Below are 22,125 nucleotides of genomic sequence, written 5' to 3'. Positions count from 1 at the left end.
CAATCAGTTTGTAAGTACTTAGAGGATAAAAGGGTTATAAGGAATAGCCAGCATGGATTTGTCAAGAACAAATCATGCTAAACCAACCTAATTTCCTTCTTTGACAGGGCTACTGGCCTAGTGGTGGGTGCGGAGAGTTGTGGGGGGGCAGTAGACATGGTATATCTTAGTTTTAGTAATGCTTCTGACCTTCCCACATGACATTGTCATAAGCAAATGGGAAATGTGGTCTAGATGAAATTGCTATAAAGTAGGTGTGAGAGATATGGCAATGTCCTACAATATACTGGACAAACCTTATTGAATTAAGTTTAAGGATCTTAGGAGTACATTGTATTAAAAATGCAAATGTTTATGTATTACTGTGGAATTGTATACATCTCTAGGTAAGAAACATGAGCAATGTGAACTCTGGGAAGTGTTAGGAGCTTCAAAGGACTATACGAAACAATGTGAACTTATACAGTTAAGTGAGTGGAAATACCTGGGGGAGGTGATTGCAAATTCCCCATCTCCAGACCTAGCCTTTTGAAGCTACATCTTGAGGAGAAACCTATTGTCTGACTAGTCACCTATTCACAGTCTCTAAGGATCAAAGATCCAAACTGTATAAAGGAGACAATCCCAGATTCATGGAGGGAGTGTTTGTTCTCAGCCAAAGATGAGATCTACTTGCATCATCCCATAATTATTTTTTCTCCAAATATTAAGTAGTTTTGTTAGTCCATAGCATAAGGCCTTGTCTACACTACAGAGTTTTGCCAACACAAGTTATGCCGATGAAAGAACAACAGTATAATTACATCGCTTGCGCATGTTCACACAATGCTGCTTCTGTTGGCTGAGCACATCCACAATTAGTACTCTAGCATTGACCGAGAGAGCAGTGCCCTGTGTGTAGCTATCCCACTGTGCTACTGGCCACCTTCTACAGCTAGGAGTTGTGGAAAGGCCGAGTGGATTGCAGTGCATCATGGGTGTGGGCTTAATGTCCCATGATGCAGTTTTTTCTGTCCCATCATTCCATGGGCTTCCAACTGCATTTCACAGCATTTTTCAACGGCTCCTGTTTACGGTGCACCTGCCATCTCTGTCTGAAAGGGTGGATCCTGCACTGTTCTCTACTGTTGTGGTCCCTGTTATGAACACATTGCAGATGGTCATGCAGTATATCATGAGCTCCCCATCTGAACAGGAATCAGAAGTGCCTGACCTGTTGTGTGCTGTGGAAAGAAACACCAAATTACTTTTGGCATTCTCAGAGCAGTGCGCACCATCACTTTTGGGTTCGGGGGAAAAAAGGACTGAGTGGTAGGATCATGTTGTTATGCAGGACTGAGATGTTGAGCAGTGGCTGCAGAACTTTCAGATGCAGAAAGCCACCTTCTTCTTCAAGAGATGTCCCTGTGGGTGCTCCACTGTAAGTGTGGGTGTGCCCCTGTTCGGAGATTTTTACAGCAGTACCCGTATCGGCCGCGCATGCGCGGAGCCTGCCTTACATACCAGTCCTGTCTTAATAGTGAGCATGTGCGGCCAAACTCCTCAGTTTCTTCTCTACCGTCCCCGGCCAGAGTTGGACCTACAGCAGACTCATTAACTTTTCCTCTTAGTTTAGTACTCTAGTTACTAGATAAGTTCATCCCCTTAAAAAAAAAATTGTTCCTGCTTGTTCCTCTCAGCCTCCAGCCGACGCTAATATGCCTGGCTCCCCAGGATTTAAGCAGTGCACTATGTGCAGGGACGCCATCCCTATCTCGGATGGTCACTCCCAGTGTATAAAATGCCCGGGGGAGTCCCTCATTCCTCAGAAATGTGCCCATTGTTCCAAATTAAAATCCAGGACACATAAAAACAGAGAACGCCGCCTGAAAATGATTCTTGGGCAGAAGTCACTCGGACCTGCTTCTCACCCAGGTATGGGCTCCTCAGTGAACTGAAGCCCTTCCATATCCAGAAAGGACAAAAAAGGAAAATGCCTGCCTTCCTCACCCAGAAGGGAAACACTAAAAGCAAAAGGGTCGCTGAGCAGGTCTATTTTTCTACGCAGACCTTCCCCCGGCTCAGCACCTTTGATGTGCCGATTCTCCAGGCATTGCGCTAATCCCGCCTGTGGCTGCGGCAACAGTGCAAGCTCCCAGTGCCGAGACTTCAGGCTTCAAGTTGCCTACCTCTCTCATGGCACTGTCCAGCACCGCAGTGGACACGGTGCCAGCACAGAGGACCTTGCCGGAGCAGACCCGGACTGCGCTTACCTCCTTGGCACCGCCGACCTCAGCGCATGCATTGAGCGCTACGGTGCAGAGAACGACCCTCCAGTGCCGCAGGCATTCCTAACGGAGGGTTTCTCTCACACAGGCTCTCCGGCACTGCAGTTCGTTCATTCACCGGACCTACAGGTGTCACCTAACCTACAGTCACCTCTACTTGACACCTGTTTTTCTCTGGACATTCACATGCAGTCCGGACACCTGTCTCTGTCTGTTTCTCACTTTTCTAGTGATGAGGAAGCCATAGTGCAGGGAGACTTTTCACCATACCAGTTCTCCCAGTCACAGAGCCAAATCAGCACTGGTCACAGAAAATCTAGGTCTTCGTTCATCAACCACCTCCATCCCTGGTATACAAACCTGTGGATGGCACCACCTTCCCCGGTCATTGGCAATACAGGATCCCTGGGCACCATATAAGTGATTCCACTATGATAGTCAAGATGCCAGAAATAGGAGCAATGCCACCTTGCCACCACCAGTGCATACGGCTACGAATGAGACAACAACAACAACAACAACCTGTTACTCCACACTTCTATGAACACGCTACAAATGCTTCCCCAACCCTTGTGGAGCCTGTATCCACACAGGATGAGGCTATACTGCCTCCCCCACCAACGCTGTCAGATGACTTCTTAAAATTTCAAGACCTCTTCAAAAGAGTCGCCAATGAGTTGAGGATTAATCTGGAGGAAGTTTTCTGAAAACCAACATGAGTTGACTGACATCCTGCAACCTTCCTCCACATCCAAGGTTGCCTTACCTATAAATCCAGCCATTAGGAATCCTGCCAAAACCATATGGCAGACACCAGCTATGAGCACACCTACCTGTAAGTGAGCTAGCCGGAAATATTTTATTCCTTGCAAAGGATCTGAGTTCCTTTTTACTCACCCAGCACCAAACTCATTGATAGTAGAGGTAGCTAACCAAAAGAACAAACACCAATTCCCAGGTCTACCCCAACTGATAAAGACAGTAAAAGGCTGGACCTGCTTGGTCGTAAAGTGTACGCTTCATCCACATTACAATTCCAGATATCTAATTATGCGGCTGTTCTGGCAAAATATGATCACAGAAATTATGAGAAACTCATGGACTTTATTGATGATGTTCCAGAGGGCAAAAACCCATCAGTTCAAAGCCATAGTCTCTGATGGAGAAATCATCTCCTGTACCACACTACAAGCTGTGCTTGGTGTTGCTAATACAGCTGCAAAGTCCACTGCTACAGCAGTCATGATGTGTCAAGCTACCTGGCTTTCATAGTCTTCTTTTCCTTGCAAGGTTCAGAATACCATTGAAGATCTCAGTTTTTCACCATCAAAAGGATTTGCCAGTAACACCAAGAATGTGCTTTACTCCATGAAAGACTCAAGAGCGACATTACGGTCTCTCGGTATCCAACCCCTGCAAATAGGAGGAGACAATATAGATACCAACCTTATCAACATCCACGCTACCCAGTGTATGCTCAACAAAGTCATAGACCACATGAACAACATCAGTGACCAAGATATCAATGTCGCCACGCCATTTCATTGGCTCCATGTCAACCCCCTCCAACTAATAAGCAAATTTGAAGATGTGACCGAGGGTATAGAAAACATTATCCCTACTTCAGTGCCCATTCCTTCCCCCTTCCCCCCCGCGTCCGTTTTCAGGGACTCCTCTCACGAACAACTGCTCCACCAAGAGGTGCATCATCTCCTCCAATTAGGAGCAGTACAACCAGTGCCTAATCAACACAGAGGAAAAGGGTTCTACTCCCATTACTTTTTAACACAAAATAAAACTGGGGGATGGCGACCCATTCTTGACCTCAGATGCCTCAATATATTAGTTAAATAAAATTTTAAAAAAGTACAAAATGGTGACTTGCAACCATAATTCCAACACAGGAGCAGGGAGATTGGGTTTTCAGCCCTCGACCTGCAGGATGCTTATGTTCCTGTGACCATACATCCTGCACATAGTTGTTGTATTCACTTCGTTCTGGGCTCACAACACTACCAGTTAGGGTCCTACCTTTCCGCCTCTCGACTGCACCTCGTGTTTTTTCTGAACTCACGGTCATAACAGCTCATCTCAGAAGGCAGAGAATCATAATTTTTACTTACCTCTACAACTGCCTTTTCAAAGCCAGGACCCTCCAAGAAGCCATTCAGTCCACACAACAGACAATCCAATGTTTCCATGCTCTTGGCCTATGAATGAAAAAAGAAAATCTTCACTCACTCCCACCCAACAACTGGAGTTCATAGGAGCACATTTCAACTCCCACAAAAGAATATCCTCTCTCCCAGTACACCTTTTTAACACCATCAACCTTTTCATTCCCAAGCTGTGCAACAGTCCACAAGTGGCTGCACGAGCTTGCCTACAACTCCAAAGCCACATGGCCTCTTGCACTTTTGTAGTCAGGAACACTCACGCCTAGAACTCTGAGCGATACGCAATGCCTGCCTCCAATTTCTCCCCTTCATACAAAACCAGCATGTCAGGATGACGACGGACAGAATTGCCTGCATGTTCTATGTAAACAGGCCGCGGGGAGGGGGAGAGGAAAGACCCCACTCCCTTTGTACAAAAGCAATAAAATGATGGAACTGGTGTCTCAGACACAATGTCTGAATATCAGCTGCATACTTACCTGGCGCTCTCAATACCACCACCACGACTTCAGCAGAAGATTTCCCACAGACCGCGAATGAGAACTAGACAAGGAGATAGTACAATACCCAACCACAGACCTTTTTGCACTGCAGCAAACAAGAAATGCCCCAGATTTTGTTCCAGAGCAGGACTAGGCAAACACTCCTCGGGGGATGCGTTCGTGTTCCCATGGAACACTGACCTAATGTATGCATTTCCCCAGTACCACTCATACACAAATTATTGATAAAAATACGAACACACCAAGCCAGAGTCATAATGATAGCCCCACATGGCCCGGACAGACATGATACCCTTTCCTTACCAAGATGTAGCTTTCCGCACCCATCCCACTACCCTCTGCCCAAATCTCTTGTCCCAACAATAGGGTCTACTACTCCACCCCAATTTAATCATGTTACACCTCAAGGTTTGGCTTCATGGTTCTCTCATGCCGAGCGAACTTGCTCGGAGCAGGTTCAAAATGTACTCCTTCATAGCACAACAAATTCTACATGCAACACCTGCCTTCGTAACCAGACAAGATTTACACACTGGTGGGGTGTCACAAACACTGCTCCTTTTCTCCATGCCTCTCCTGCTAATCCTCGACTATCTGTTAGAGATTAAATTCTCTGGAATCTCCCTGAGTCCCATCAAACGCCACTTGGCCGCAATTACAATGTTCTATGATGCCATCGATGATAGGACTATCTTTGCTCATCCCATTACTAAGTGATTCCTTAAGGGACCCCAAACCCTGTACCCAGACATCAAACCGCCTAATCCATTTTAGGACCTCCCCTTAGTTTTAACATGCCTATCCAAAAACCATTTGAACTATTAGCCACATGTTCCTTCCTACATCTGTCTATGAAAACTGCATTTCTGGTAGCGATTGCCTCTGCAAGACGCACAGGAGAAATTGCAGCACTCACGGCAGATCTGCCATACACCATATTTTTTAAAGACAAAGTCACCCTACGCTTACTCCCCGAAATTCTCCGAAGGTGCACTCATCTTTCCCTGTCAATGAGCCTATCCATCTCCTTATCTTTTCCAAAACCACATGCGAATTCCTTTGAATCTATGATGCATACTTGGACATGCGCAGAGCTTTGTCCTTCTACTTTGAGAGGACTAAAACCTTTAGGCGTTCCGACAAGCTATTTATCCCCATTGCAAAATGCTCTTAGGACTCATTTATCTCTAACCACTGATTTTCCAAGTGGATCTCGAGTTGCATTTGTCTCTGTTATCAGCTACAGAACGTGACTCCTCCTACCTTTATCAGGACTCACTCCACCAGATCCATGGCAGCCTCAATGGCCTTTCTGCATAACATCCCCCTTTCAGGACATTTCCAGAGCTTCCATTTGGGCTTTTGAAAATGCGTTTGCAAAATATTATGCTCTTACACAGGGACCCATCACCGATACGCGTGTGGGCAGAGCTGTTCTATCTACTGCATTCCTTCCAGATCTCAAGTCCCTACCTCCTTGAGAGATACTGCTTTTCAGTCACCTACAGTGGAGCACCCACAGGGACACCTCTCGAAGAAGAAGAAGAAGAAGAAGAAGAAGAAGAGGAGGTTACTCACCTGTGCAGTAACTGAAGTTCTTCGAGATGAGTGACCCCTGTGGGTGCTCCACTCCCCACCCTCCTCCCTTCTGCTTCGGAACTGGGGTGGCTTCCGTTGTAGAGAAGGAACTGAGGAGTTCAGCCGCACATGCGCACTATTAAGACGACTGGTATGTGAGGCAGGCTCTGCGCATGCGCGGCCGATATGGGTACTGCTGTAAAAATCTCCAAATGGCTCAGGGGCGCACCGGCACTCATAGAATATCAGGGTTGGAAGGGACCTCAGGAGGTCATCTAGTTTCGAAGAACGTCAGTTACTGCACAGGTGAGTAACCTCCTCTTCCTGGAACTGTGTGCAGTGTTTGCCCCAGCACTGCAGCACAAGAACACCAAAATGAGATCTGCCCTCTCTGCAGAGAAGCACGTGGTGATCACTGTGTGGAAGCTGGCAATTGCAAAATGCTACCAGTCAGTTGCAAATCAGTTTGGAGTCGGGAAAGTGTACTGTTGGGTCTGCATTAACGCAAGTGTGCAGGGCCATTAAATCGCATCCTGCTATGAAGGACTGTGACTCTTGGCAACGTGCGTGAAATAGTGGAGAGCTTTGTGGCAGTGGGATACCATAAGTGCGGTAGGGCAATAGCTGGCACGCATATCCCAGGTTTGGCCCCAGACCATCTTGCAACTGAGTACATCAGTAGAAAGGAGTACTGCTCTATGGCATTGCAGGCGCTTGTGGATCACTGTGGGTGTTTCACTGAAGTCAACATGGGGTGGTCTGGCAAGGTGCATGATGCATGCATCTTCAGGAACGCTGGCCTGTACAGGAAACTGCAAGCCGGGACTTTCTTCAGAAGATTCCAGTGGAGGATGTTTAAATGCCCATAGTGATCCAGGGAGACCCAGCGTATTCCTTACTCCCATGGCTCATGAAGCCAGGGATTGAACTGGGACATGCTCTGCATTGTAGCCAGTGAGGGCTTCTCCCCTTCCCAGCTGGTAGAGAGCAGGAAAGTATTTTAGCATTTTGTATTCCTTTGAACCTATTGTCTCTTCTGTTTGTTTAATAAAACTTGCCCTGAATCAAGCCATTGGCCTGCCCCAGCTTGGTGAATCTGCCCACTGGCCTACACTTCTGTCAAGTTTGTATATCAAATAACATTAAAAATGCAACACCGGGTAAGTGTGACAATGGCTAAATATACATTTCAGGGTTCTTGGCTTTTGCATTTTTCACAAAAGTTATATTTTTACCAGGATTCACTGAGACACTATAAATTTCAAGTGTGGTTGAGATCTCTGCAGAAATCTCAAGATAAAAATAAACCTTGTAATAAGAACCACTTACATTTTGTTGGTGCCCACATATCATAAATAATCTCTGCTCAAAGATATCAGCTGTAACTTGAACCTATTCATTCTAAAATCCAAGGGCTAGACTGTGCAACTTAAGCACAGAGCAGTCACACTGCCCCATGTGGAGACAACCACTGCTACGCCCCTGTGTTGAGTGCAGTATAACTAACCCGCTCTCTTTCTGTTGGTCTGGACTCATGGCCTCACCTCCACCCCATGTATCCTCGTCACTGTACACCCCTGTGGAATAGAGATGGAGCTGCCCCTGTAACCAGCAAAGCCCAGGTTTTGCTCTTAGACAACGTATAAAATATCTGCCTTACACAAGCAACAAACAGAGGAAGGAAGGTTACTTATGCCGTTTCCTCAAATCTTTACGGTGTTCCAGTGAGAGGGCAGGGCAGAATCTACCCTTAAGTGGTTGGGAGAGTTTTAAAACAAAGTTTGGGTATTTTATGTATAGCGTTTCAGCCAGCGTTGTGCTTTCTAATATAATTGCAGGCCCATCACTCCTTTTAGCAGTAAGAATTTAAATAATTAACTCTCATTTTGAAAGAGGAATCTAATGAGTTTCTAATTTCTCTCTTTCTGGCAAAGAATTTTTCAACAAAGTTGTAACACAGATTTTTTTTTGTTAATTTTTTTAAATCAGTTTTGACCCTTCTTAAATATTCCTATGTGTTCTTCCTATGGCACAAGAAGTCTCGGGGTGTTGTAGAAGATATTTTTATCTGCACTCTAATTATTTTAGTTCTGAGTATAACACCATGTCCTATAGGTATATATTGTGCCATTACAGGCCATGACATTGCACTGTAAAATTCTGTCTGTGGCAGTAAAATCCCTTTTATTTAAAAGGCAGTATAGAGTATCAAGCTATTTCCAATTATGGTTATGGAATAGTTTGAATACTGCTGTTTGTTACAAACAGCGAAGTTCCCAAGCTATGCAATTATTTGTCAGTGAATACACATGGTAGGACAATACAACCTCTTCCCCATTCAGATCACTGAACCATTCTATATAATGTCCAACTTTTTTTATTTTTAATTCTGGACTTTCTGAGCCAGATTTTCAGGTGCTGTTAATTAGCACAGCCCTGTTGATCTCACTGAAGCCAAGCCGATTTACACCAGCTCAGGATCTGCCATTTGGAGTGGGGTATATGGGTGCGTGACATGGAATTGCAATGGAATGTTTCTAAATTGTTCAAAATCACAAGCAAACATTGAAAGTAAACCTTTTGTGTCCAAGGTCTACACATTCAACTGCTTATTCTGTAGGGCTGGAATATGCTATTAAATGGCAAAGTAGTTTAACTTGTCTACCAAGGGGAGTATCTTTCTCCCTACGAAAGTGGAATTAAACTTCTGTCATAAAGTTGTGTTAAACCAGACCTTATACCTTGATTTATGCAGGCCTAAAAAGAGATGAATTGGTCTCACGGGAGGGAAAAAAAAAGTTTTGAAGAAAATGCAGAATTCTAAGCAATAATGCCTCAGAGTGGGGACAGTGTTTGCTGAGGGTACTTTTTTGCCCTTCCAGTCCTCTTATTCAGATTTGTCTGCTGCAAAACACAGAGCATTCTTTGAACATGCTTGACAGACCTGGTGCTAAATAGTACTAAGTTACTCAGAAAGGTGATTGTGTCTCTTGCTCTTAACAACAATATAATATGAAGGACCCACACAGGTACAGTGGGGTCTGAATGCTCAGTTTACTAACTATATACATCATGCAAGGCTACATATATAGACACTTCTGTTCTGGCAAGAGACTTGGTGGCTTCTGAGAGTGAGATCCACAGGACGAACAATAACTTTTTTAAAGGGATACTATCGTAATTCTACTTGATTTTGACCACTACAAAGGTCAAAAGGAATCAGTCAGAAAAAAAGCTGTCTTTATTCCTACAAAAAATGACTCTTCCTCTACCATCTTTTTGCTAAAGTTATGACCCATGCTTTATAAAAGGGTTACATATTTTCCACCTGAGGAAAAACATTGCTGGTTTTGGGAGAAAAGAAAATCATGCAATTCACTTCCCAAGTGAATAGAGAAATTGGTTGCAGGAGTTTTGCTTTAAGGATGGCTGTGCTGATTTAAAGGGAATCAAAACTGTTTAATTTAAATAGTTGTATGTGCTATTTAGTTTAAATAGCTGGAGGGTGTGGGGAAGTTAAAGGGTCTGGAAGAAACCTACTTTTGGTAACTGTCTGGTTGGTGCTTGTGGTAAAAACAAAATCATCATTTATTGCTTACATTTTATTTGTCTTGAAAAATTACCTCTGAAAACAGCATAGGCGACATCAATATTCCATGTTTCTGTAGGTGAAGCTTAAAGTCACTTTTGCCCATAAGACCGCTAAGAAACTTACCTGGCAAAAGTTTGGTATTAAGTATAATTATTATAACAATGAGGAGATTCAGTCCTAGGTATGCACAGCTGCTGTCTGCACTTCAGATTAATGTATTCAATTAGACCCAGGAAAGCTTACTGTAAAGCATACCCGATAAAGGAATAAACATGTTAAAAGTGGATGTTTATTACAAAACAGTTTAGAGGGAGAGCCACATCAGATAAAGGCTGTAACTGTTAAATAAACTCATTAAAACAAAATAGTGAATAATTAGGAGATCCATCCCAAGGAAAACTTATCTAGAAAATACTCTCTGCACCTGTGGCAGCTAGGGTGAAACTCTCAAATTCTCAGGAAATTATTGTATTGATTGTTTGCTCAAGGCAGTGCCTATTCTGCTTACTGTTTTCAGAACTGTACTTTCACACAGGTTGAGCTATAAATTTAACAGAGCAGTTGATGTGGCTTGCAATAACTTTATTCAATTTAAATATGGTTGGACGGGAGTAAAACAAGCATTCAGATAGCTGTTTGGTCCTCTAATACTCTATATTGTCCGTCCTAGCCTCTGTGTGAGTGGGTTTTCTGGTATATTGTCATTCATAACTCTTCCAGACTTGACCACATGTTCTGAAGTTTAGTATTAGCCCCATATCCTGCAAATAGTCATGCCCATGCTTAACTTTAATTTTAGATAAGGGCATAAATATTTGCAGAATTGAGAATTAAATTTCTAATACATGTTCTTGTACATACTGTAAGTATTAGTTGGGTGTCCATTCAAATTCCATTGACTTATTTCTATTTAGGTTTTACCACTAGTTTACATTGTTGATCCTGCTATTATATTGACTCTCACTCTCATGAACATCATTCAGTAGATGGCTAAAAATAATATATTAACCTACGTTTTATAAAGCGCACCCTTACACACCAACTCGCGTGAATTTATGATAATTAACATAAGAATGGCCATACTGGGTCAGACCAAAGGTCCATCCAGCCCAGTATCCTGTCTGCTAACAGTGGCCAATGCCAGGTGCCCTATAAGGAGTGAACCTAACGGGTAATGATCAACTGATCTGTCTCCTGCCATCCATCTCCACCCTCTGACAAACAGAAGCTAGGGACACCATTCCTTACTCATCCTGGCTAATAGCCATTAATGGACTTAACCTCCATGAATTTATCCAGTTCTCTTTTAAACCCTGTTATAGTCCTAGCCTTCACAACTTCCTCAGGCAAGGAGTTCCACAGATTGACTGTGCGCTGAGTGAAGAACTGCTTCCTTTTATTTGTTTTAAACCTGCTGCCCATTAATTTCATTTGGTGGCCCCTAGGTCTTATATTATGGGAACAAGTAAATAACTTTTCCTTATTCACTTTCTCCACACCACTCATGATTTTATATGCCTCTATCATATCCCCCCTTAGTTTCCTCTTTTCCAAGCTGAAAAGTCCTAACCTCTTTAATCTCTCCTCATATGGGACATGTTCCAAACCCCTAATCATTTGTTGCCCTTTTCTGAACCTTTTCTAATGCCAGTATATCTTTTTTGAGATGAGGGGACCACATCTGTATGCTGTATTCAAGATGTGGGCGTACCATGGATTTATATAAGGGCAAGAAGATATTCTCCATCTTATTCTCTATCCCTTTAACGATTCCTAACATCCCGTTTGCTTTTTTGACTGCCGCTGCACACTGTGTGGACATCTTCAGAGAACTATCCATGCTGACTCCAAGATCTTTCTCCTGATTAGTTGTAGCTAAATTAGCCCCCCATCATATTGCATATATAATTGGGGTAATTTTTTCCAATGTGCATTACTTTACATTTGTCCACATTAAATTTCATTTGCCATTTTGTTGCCCAATCACTTAGTTTTCTGAGATCTTTTTGAAGTTCTTCAGTCTGCTTTGGTCTTAACTATCTTGAGCATCTTGAGTTTAGTATCATCTGCAAACTTTGCCACCACACTGTTTACCCCTTTCTCCAGATCATTTATGTCATCAATTATTAGCTCTCGTTACCCACTAAGCAGAGGACCTTTGTCTTTCTCTTGCTCCTAATTGATTTTTCTGTCCCTTGCTAGGTATAATTCATTTTGTGCCTTTACTTTTCTGATTTTGTCCCTGATGGCTTGGGCTAGTCTTGTCTTTTGTATTTCTCCTTAGCAATTTGTCCATGTCTCCACTTTTTGTGGGATTCTTTTTTATTTTCAGGACACTCGAGTTCCTGATAGAACCTCTTTCCTTCGTATCAGGCCAGTTTGCTGTTGAGCCTTTAATATAGTTTCTCTGAGAAACTGCAAGCTCTCCTGAGCTCTTTTTTCCTTTAGATTTTCTTCCTATGGGACTTTACCTACCAATTCTCAGAGTTTACTAAATAATTACCACAAAAGGAGATTATTTCCTCTCCCACTCAACATACTACTTTTTAAAATAATTCTTAATACTTTGTATCAATTATTCACCAGACTGGGTGCCATTTATATGGTTGCTTCTTCCTTACATTAAAAAAGAATGTCAAACTACAAAATAAGTCATTTCTCCAAGCTAGCATTCACAGAATACAACATTTCTAAAGCCACCTCCCCAATGAGCTGTATCATTCACCACCGAAGACAATGACAAGCCTCCTAAATTGACTTACGCGGGTACAGGATCAGGTCCAGTGTCAACTTATTTGGGCCTACCACAAGTACATACAAACCCCCTTCCAAGTCTGCAAAAAAAGGCTCTTTGCAACCAAAACCATGCCTGTCAATTCTCGTCCTTCTCACACACGGAGACGGAATTTACAAAATGAGCGTAACTTGCTCATTGCTATTTCAGTGTGAAGGTAAATAAATGCTTATCTTAAAATAATACAATGCAAAAAATCTGTTTTTCATCTAAGTCTCTTTCCTCACTCTCTAGCAGATATGCTGGTCTCCTCACAGTCTCAGAAACTAGTTTAACACAGGACTAAGCTGGCAAATAGTACTTTGAAATGTAGATGTTATTACTAAAAATGATGAATCCAAGCATAATCTACACTTTAGAATTCTGAGACAATAAAATCTCAATTCATATTATGAATACAATTTTTGAGAAAGAAGAGAGTTAACTGTGCAAATACCTTGTCATGTATATCAGTTAAACCATAAGGACCTACGTAAGTGTCACCTTACAAAATCAAAGATCTATGAATCCCACATCAACTTCACTAGCTGCTTTGAACTGCTAAAAGCAATGAAGAAGTTAACTGCAAGACTAGGCACTGGGACAAGTTTTAGGGACGTCTTCTTTTCTGTTTCTTTGCATAATGGGGTACAAATAAGTAGAATACGTGCCTCAATAAAAGAGAATGACAAAATGTATTATTCAACCAGTTAAACAGGGGCATCACCACTCCAAGCATATGTGCAGTAACTTAAGATGCACTAAATCACAGTCTGTGCATTCTGGATTATATTCTGTAATTAAAGGACTAGTCATAGTACTGTATGACTGCCTCAATACCACATTTTAACATATTGCCTAAAAACTAGAGCTGACCCGAGGACAACAATTCAGTTTCACATTAGAGCAAAAATAAAACCTTCAGAATATTTTCACACAAATGGGGTGAGGGTAGAGTTTACAGAGGCCCAGGACACCGTGGTGGAAGTGAATATAAGACGGACTTTATTTTCTGCGTACACACGCTTATATCTGCCTGCTGTATACCCCCTAGTGGCTCTCTCTTTTCACAGCTAACACACCAGAAAGGTAGAAGAGAAAGCAGGGACTTTAACATGGGTCTCCCACATGCCAGGCCAGTGTCCCATCCACCAGGATAGAGAGAGTCTCTCCCTCCCTGATCTAAAAACCTGCCTATCAGAAGTTTTGTGGAAACCAGTACATCTCTGCAAAACATTTAAGCTTTGATGAAAGGGCATATTTCAGCAAAAATGTTGTAACTAGTTCTACTTAAAACACTCTCAAACCAAAGTAAGGCCCCTGTTCATGCAAACTCTTATGAATTTGCTTAACTTTAAGCACATGACCATTAATTTCAATGAGGCTACTTGCATGCTTTAAGTTAAGCACATACAAAAGTGTTGGCAGGACATTGCCTAAAAGTCTGTGCACCTCCCACACAGGCAGCCATCCCTTCAAGCAAACAGTTTTCCTCCTGCCACAGAAGATCAAGAGATTTTGAGTTTTGGTGGACCAGCAGGGAAAGTGATTCCAGAGCATGGAACACCCTGAGTCAGATTCTATCCTGTGCCTTGCAAGACATGCAGATTGGGTGGAGCAGCACAGGCTGGGGAGAGGGAAAAGTGACTTCATGCCAAATTAGAAACAAAAAATACCTGAAATCCCATAACTTGTTCTTGTCCCAAATTTTGCAAACTGAAGAGATTCATAATCGTTCACATAAATGTTCTATTTTGAAATGTTTATCTAAAGCTTTGAATGTAGGAAGTTCACTGCATTCTTTTCTCTGTCTTTTGGGGTAGTAGATGCCTTTGTGGGAAATTTAGGGTAAAATTTGCAAAATCCCTATATGACTAAAGTCCCATTTTCAAAAGTGACTTAGGAGCCTAAATCCCAATGATTTTAAAATTCTAAGGGCTTGTCTACTTGAACATTAATTGATGGCAAACTGGGATGTGAATCTACCCACACTGGCCTCCTGCACACTAACTTCCATGTGGATCCTGCTGCTGTGTGCTAAAAGTTCCCTGGTTCATTTTTATCTACCCTGCTTTGAAACAGGAATAGATTGAAGTGCAATAGGGAACTTTTAATGTATGGCAGCAGGGTCCACACAGACACAGCTAGTCTGTGGCAGGTTAGTGTGCGGTAGATTCACACCCCAGCTTGCCACGAACTAAGTGTTTGTACAAATAAGCCATTGGGCACTACTATCTTTGAAATGGGACTTAGTCTCCTGCGTCATGTGGGCGCTTTTGTAAACTTGACCCTGAAAGAAAAAAATTAATTGCAAAGTGTTTAATAAAACCTTGAGAAAAGCAAATGTTATTTCCACAAAGTATGCTAAAGGATGAGCTCAGATTGCTATTCCAGGGTAAAGCATGTTTGATTTACATCCTGGCTTTATGGATCACAGTATGCAGGTACCTCTTCAGAAGAACCTCGCTGGACTCTAAACTCAACAAAATGGCAGTCTTTGAAAAATGCTTGCCTCTGAGTCTGTCATGTGTACCTGTCACCAAACCCACTCACTCTGTTCTAATAGGATTGAAACCCATCAAAACAAGCCAATGAACGACAGCTTTCACACAGAGCACCTTCATTTTATTTTTTCAGGGCTCCGAGTAGAAGGCCTGTTCAGAAGATCAGCCAGCATACAAACTATCAAAGAGGTTCAGAAACTCTATAATCAGGGTAAGTCGCCATCCTCCCGTTGCTTTAAATTAATAACACTCTAAAGGCCAGATTGATGTTCTATCTGTTGGTGACACAGTATCGCTATCTTTCATGTAATTAGTTAATCATAAACCCATTTGTAACCTAAAATGTCATATTAGTGTAAGCAGTAATACAGAAACCTGAAAGATAACGACAGGCATTTAAAGCTTTCTGAATAATGAGTCATCAATTGATGTCAAAGCTGGAGTTTACAAGATCTGCAGCAACTAATGAATTATGAGGCTTAAGTCAAAAAATGGTCTAGTTTTTCATAAACACTTGTATTGCCTCAATGCGTGGTAGGTTACTGCAGTTAGTTACAAATTATCCAGTGCAGTATCTTCTTGTCATTTTGTCTCTAGCGTTTTTCCATGGTTATGACAATGAAATATAATTTTACATAACAATTTGTGAAATGTGTTGAATTCATTTGCTGAAATGTCTTTTTGAGGTGAGTCTCTTGAAGCTAGATTAATAAAACTCCATTTAAAAAAGTACAACATGACAATGTTAAGATTTTGCAGAAGCTGAAAACAAGGAGGATCTCTTTTTCTAACTGTGGTTTGGAACAATTTTTAAACAATAATAAAAGAGATGTTGAAACATGTAACTAAGGAATCATCCTTTTTGGTCCTCTAGGGAAGCCTGTGAATTTTGATGACTATGGAGATATCCATATTCCTGCTGTTATCCTGAAGACCTTCCTCAGGGAACTCCCACAGCCTTTGCTAACCTTTGAATCCTACGATCAAATCCTTGGAATCACCAGTGAGTATAAATCACTTATCATGTCATGAGTTTTATATTTGTAGTTGATCTGGGTTTGGCTAATTTATAATGACTCTGTCACTAATCCATGACATAGTAGGATTTGTATCAGAACATTCATCTCCTCTAAGCCTCAGGCACTAGACCAGAGGGCTCAAAGTCCCGGCCTACGGGCTATCTGCGGCCCGAGAACCTCCCCAGTGCAGCCCGTGGAGGAGAGACACATGCAGCCACGCTGCCAGCTCTGTCTGCTGCAGGCACCGCCTCCCACTGCTCCCATTGGTGGGGGGAGAGGGACAGAGATACCATCACTAGTTGCCGGGCAGAGTCAGCCATGGAGGCAGTGTCACTTTTTTCCATAATGACTATAAACAGGTCAAAATACCGAACACAACTATCTGATGCCCACCTTACTGCAATCCTGAAGGTTTCAACTGCTCAGTCACTGAGGCCAAACATCAACAAACTGACAGAACTGAAGCGTTGCCAGGTGTCTGGCAAACACTAAAAACTCTCTGGCAGGCAAAGAAGTTGTATGACAGTTTTATTATTTCTAAGAAATTTGAAATAAAAAAATACAATATAAATGTTTTCTTTTCTAAACACCATCTTCAGTGACATTATTGTCCCACTGGGAGGATTTGAGGACTGGCACTGGCCCTAAGGTAAATTGAATTTGAGACCCCTGCACTAGACTGATCTGATAGCAAGTTCAGCGTTCCATCCAGTAGAGGGCAGAGGTAAAAATCCATGGCCCAGACTTTCAGAAATAGGACCCTAAAGTTAGACTGCAAGCCCATATTTCGGCGTCTGCCTGATTTTCAAAAGTCCTGAGCTGCTAACAGCTTCCACTCTGTCAGGTGCATAAAAGTTTCTGAAACTCAGCATTTCTGAAATTAGACCAAGGGCCTAAATACAGACTTAGCAGTCTAATTTTGGATTTATATCTTTTAAAATTTTGGGCCATGTTGTAGAAGTACAAAACAGCATATTATTATATATTTATAGTACAATATATTAATATGCACCTTTTCTTCCATCCTCCACCCCCGCTTTGCTCTATTCCCTTTGCCCATACTAAAACCCATTGTTCTGTTCTTTTTGTACGTTTTTTATATGGTGCTTTGCATCCTGGAGGTTTTCAAAGTGCTTTTCAAAACTATTTACTGCTCCATACACAAATCACTTCTCTGCTAAAGTGCAACTGCCTTTGGGGATGGAAGTTGTCAGCCAGATGGGGGATCAGTGTGCAGTGAAGAAGTTGAGCAAGGGAGGAATTTGGAACAATGCCACCAGGGCAAACTCCACTCTTATGGAAGCATGCTGTGTGATATGTAATGTCCACACAGAGCAGGTAGGAGCTTGAAGATTTAGCCCCAAAGGCCCACACATAGACCTCTTGCTTTTTAACCAAGGTTTACTCATTTATTTGTACTGCAATCCTGCATCATCAAGAATTAGGTAAAATTTCCAGTGTGCTTTACTCAATTACTTCAAAACATTGGACCACACTCAGTTACACCAGTGCAATCCCAGTGTCTTCATCTGCACTAGTGAAATTGTGGTAGCAGAATTTGGCCCAGCCTATGTATATTTCATTGAAATTTTAGTAGAGCTACTACTCTGGAATAAAATATTAGGGAACAAACCAGAGTGACTTAAAGCTTAGCGAGGGGAATATATTAATTATCTAAAGGGCTGACATCACATGAATCTACTGGTGATAAAACTTCAATCATGTGGCCTTTTTCCGGGCATTGGGAATTTTTTATGCTGACAGAGTGACTCTATATATTCCAGTATGTCTGGCATTTAGTACACCCTGCTTGGAGAGACATATATTCTGCTATGCACTAGTTCCATTGTAGGTGGGTTCTAAATTCTGATAAGCATTGAGAACTTCCAGTCACAAATTGTGAAAGAGGGTTGTTCTAACCAGGTGCTCTTTGAGGTGGGGGTAACTAAGGCTTGGCTGTTTCCAGAACAGCTTGTTACACTCTGTTAATTACTGAGAGACTCTGCTGTTGAAAAGCTGAAATTATTATCAGTGGCAGTCTCTGTTGCAGCTGGTGACTATGACTGTAAACTCTTTCAGGCAGGGACTGTCATTTGGTTATGTGTTTTGTATAATGCAGTGGGGTCCTGATCCATAAGTATGGCTCCTAGGCATTCTTTCAAAACGAAGAAGAAGAAGGAGAAAAGTTGAACGTGTCCCTGTTCCTGCAGCTACTTATGCACATATTTAGCTTTGCTCATGTGAGTAATCCCATTCGTGATAATCCAGGGTACAGTGCAGATTAAATCTTGTTTAAAGCTTTCATGGAGTTCTATGCAATTTATTATGTGCAGGTCTTTTGGAGAACACCTTAAAATATATTCTAATGTTCATGTAATTGTAAGTCAAATAGACTCACTAGGTGGCTCAGGGTGTCATTTACTTTCTCCTGGCAGTCTTAGGTTCAAACTCTATTTAGCTCATTAGTGAAAAGGAGTTTAATGATGTCAAGCTAGTTTCTAGAAAATGCATATCCACAGAAATCACCATCTTGCGAGTCTCTGCCTAGGACTTGAACATGGAGGATTGGTGCAGGGTCACAACAGAGGTATGTTTGCAGGTATATGAGTAAGGAGAGAGCATTTTGAGTGGCAGGGGTCTCATTGAGAGTTGAGTCAGGGAATAAATATAGTAGCAGCTGTACCCAGTACAGAAAGAGAGGTAATGGGATTCAAATTTAGGACCATGAAATTTCCCTGTAGCAAAGGAACAGCTTCAGCTAACTCATATGCTAGAGAAAATAGTCTGAGAGTTATTCTCAGGCTCTGAGTTGTGCTGTCCAGTGATTATATGAGGGGCTGGGAATCAGGTGTTTTAGATTCTATTCATAACTCTATCAGTGACTAACATCATGATTTTTGAGTAACTTCACTTCTCTCTCTCAATTCTCTTGTCTGTAAAATGGGCATAATAATCCCTGCCTACCTCACAAGGATGGTGCGAGGCTTAATTAATACTTGGAAGATGCTTTCAATCTCAGTTGAAAGTGTCTTTGCAATCTAAAGGCATGTCACTAATTATTATCCTGTAACAGGGTGCAACTCACCATTCCAGCACCTCCTGCTGGCTGTCTTGGGAATTAGCTCTGCATGTTAGTGCACCCTCTTTGGGTGGTGCCTCACCATCACTCCTGCTCCAGAACCCACATCTCTCCAAGGAGCACAGCATCCTCTTCAGTGACACAGCCCTCCATCCATGCCACACACTGTGCTCCCCGCTTCCGGGGGACCTGCAGTCCACTGTTCAGCCACTTTCCTCAGTGGCTACTGTACCAAATTGTCTGGCCACTTCCTTGTGGCCCCAGTATCCTCATTGTCCTTGCCTCAGCCTGCAAACCCCAGCAACCAGCCAGGAAACTGTCTCTTGCTCCCCAAGTCCCTGCTAGCAGCACTGCTGTGTCCATGGTGCTGGCAGTTCTCTCAGCCCTCCAGAGACACAGTCCTTCCTCCCTGGGCTCCCAGCAGAAAACTGTGCTCCTCAGCCCTTCAGCTCCCTTTTTATATTGGCTTGCCTGGCCCTGACTGGCTGTTCCCTTCAACCCCTTTCTAATTGGCCACCTCCAGTGCAGCCTCCCTAGGGCTGCTTTTAATCCCTTTTCTGCCAGTGAGGGGCAACTGCCCCATCACATATCCCAACAAAGGGAAGTAGTGTACACAGATTGAGCTGAATTCAGCTCTCACTTACAGAGATGTAAATCCAAAGTAACTTCACCAGATTTTTGCAGGTGTCACTAAGTTTATAAATTGTCCTAAAAAGAAAATTGCAACCTTATCTATATTTTGATGCCTATTGGATTAGATTACATATGACCTTGATATTACAGGTGTGGAAAGTAGTTTACGAGTGACGAGCTGTAAACAAGTAATCCAAGGACTTCCTGAGCACAATTATGTTGTTCTGAAATACTTGATATGCTTCCTTCATATGGTGAGTACAGGCAAAATTCCCATAATTCTGGCAGACTTTTTGTAAAAGTCTGTTTTTGCAAAATTCAACATTTAAAAGAAAAGAAAAAGAATTGGAAGAGTTGGAGAAATGCAAAAAGAATGTTGTGCATTAATTGTCAATGCAGCAGCTTCAGGCTGCAACACATATCCACTTCTAATAAAAGCCAGAGTTGAACAATGACCTCAATGATAATGTCAGTATAAAACTCTGTATAAATCATTGAAACCACGGTCTAAATAGACATAAAACCACACACTTGCTCATGTGTTTAAATGGGACACTTCCACATTTCTAGTGCTTTTGATTTTTTAATCTTTTTTTTTTTACTTTCCCTTTTTGTGTGAAATACCTTTTTAGAAAAAGCTCGAAAATGATGTCTTCCCTCCCCCAGCGATAAAATAAACAAGCCTGTAAAGCCTTTAGTGCCTGAGAAAGGTGTTGGATCAGTAGCCCCTGGAGTCCAAAGTCATCTGTTTATTCACAGAAGAGAAATATACCAATAGTAGCAGCAATGCAATCTCCCTTCCTACTGCCCAATTTGCCATCTTTCTGGGCTGACCTTTTCAAGCCTGGATGCTTAAATTTAAGCCCCTTCATACATATTTATGAGGCACCTAAGTAAAGCAGGCTGATTTTCAGAGTGCTGGGCACTCACAAATCCCGTGGAATTCTCAGGCACATTGCTGATTTATACCATCTGACGAATTGGTCCTCAGGGCTTGTGAGCCACGTTTCAGAAACAAGTTATTTTAATGCCTCTTTATAGCAAAACCTCACCAAAAAGCAGTATTAAAGGAAACACACTGATCCAACCCTGACGCAGACAAAACTAGTCGGTACCTTTCATACCTACATGTTCATTTATCATTACTTAACTGAACTCCAAAAGCTATTATAAAAATCCTCACGTCATTTGCTATTATTTCAGCAACTGATCTCTCCTCAGTGTTATGAATCGTGTAAGTGCCTTTGTTCCAATACTAGATGCACCATCTCGACGCACTTCTTAAGAGCTGAACACTTGAGGTGTTAATGAGGTGTGCAAAAGTACTACATAGTGTTTTCTATAATTGGGCAACAGAACATAGCATTTATTTTTGAGTGTGCCTTGTTATGTAAAGCACAGAGTCAAGTTGATATTAGCACTCAGATCTGCAATTTTTGCTGATCTGTAGCTTTTAATCTTTCACGTTTGAGGGAGTATTTGCATTCATAAAGGTCAAGGGAATGTGAAACAACCTGGAAGCTGGAGATTTCTATTCATCATAGGTCAGGTGTGCTATGCAAGCAGCCATAATTCAAACTTGAACACACTGCTCTTCCAATAATCCCAGTTTTTACTTGTGACCATCACCCTTCTTACATATAAGAGGTAATTTAATTCCCTCACAAGTTCAGCCTTGAGTAGCGTAAGAGGTACTTGTGGTAATTTTATGAAATGGGATGAAATGTAATCACGAGACACAGTTTTTAAAGATGGTAAATTTGATTCAAGCTTCTCAGCAAAAGACCAACACTTTGCTATGCAGTCTCTACCCCCTTACTTAACGACCGATCTTCTTGTGACCAAGGGACACTACAACAAGACAATGCGATTCCAACAGCAGTAAAAGACCTGAGTTATGGGAATGGCTCCAAGTCCTTTGACCTTAGACTAGCAGTAAATGATTCCTTCCATAATGAGCCCAGCATACTGAAAAAGGAGCAAACTGTCTATTCCCCACT

The 22,125-nt window shown here is 42.1% G+C and overlaps 1 protein-coding gene across 2 annotated transcripts in view; it reads left to right on the top strand.

Annotated features, from left to right (window-relative positions):
* The window catches only part of ARHGAP8 (Rho GTPase activating protein 8), a 302,432-nt gene that overhangs the window by 278,741 nt on the left and 1,566 nt on the right, over positions 1-22,125 (top strand). For both annotated transcript variants that reach the window (XM_077825721.1, XM_077825758.1), the window contains 3 exons: positions 15,528-15,605; positions 16,269-16,397; positions 20,276-20,379. In XM_077825721.1, the coding sequence (XP_077681847.1) occupies positions 15,528-15,605; positions 16,269-16,397; positions 20,276-20,379 (311 nt within the window). The remainder of the gene's footprint in view (positions 1-15,527; positions 15,606-16,268; positions 16,398-20,275; positions 20,380-22,125) is intronic.

The sequence above is a fragment of the Eretmochelys imbricata genome, chromosome 1, assembly GCF_965152235.1.
Source record: "Eretmochelys imbricata isolate rEreImb1 chromosome 1, rEreImb1.hap1, whole genome shotgun sequence".
Lineage (NCBI taxonomy): Eukaryota > Metazoa > Chordata > Testudines > Cheloniidae > Eretmochelys > Eretmochelys imbricata.
Note: the sequence above shows the minus strand (reverse complement) of the source record. Positions and strands in the feature narration are given on the sequence as shown.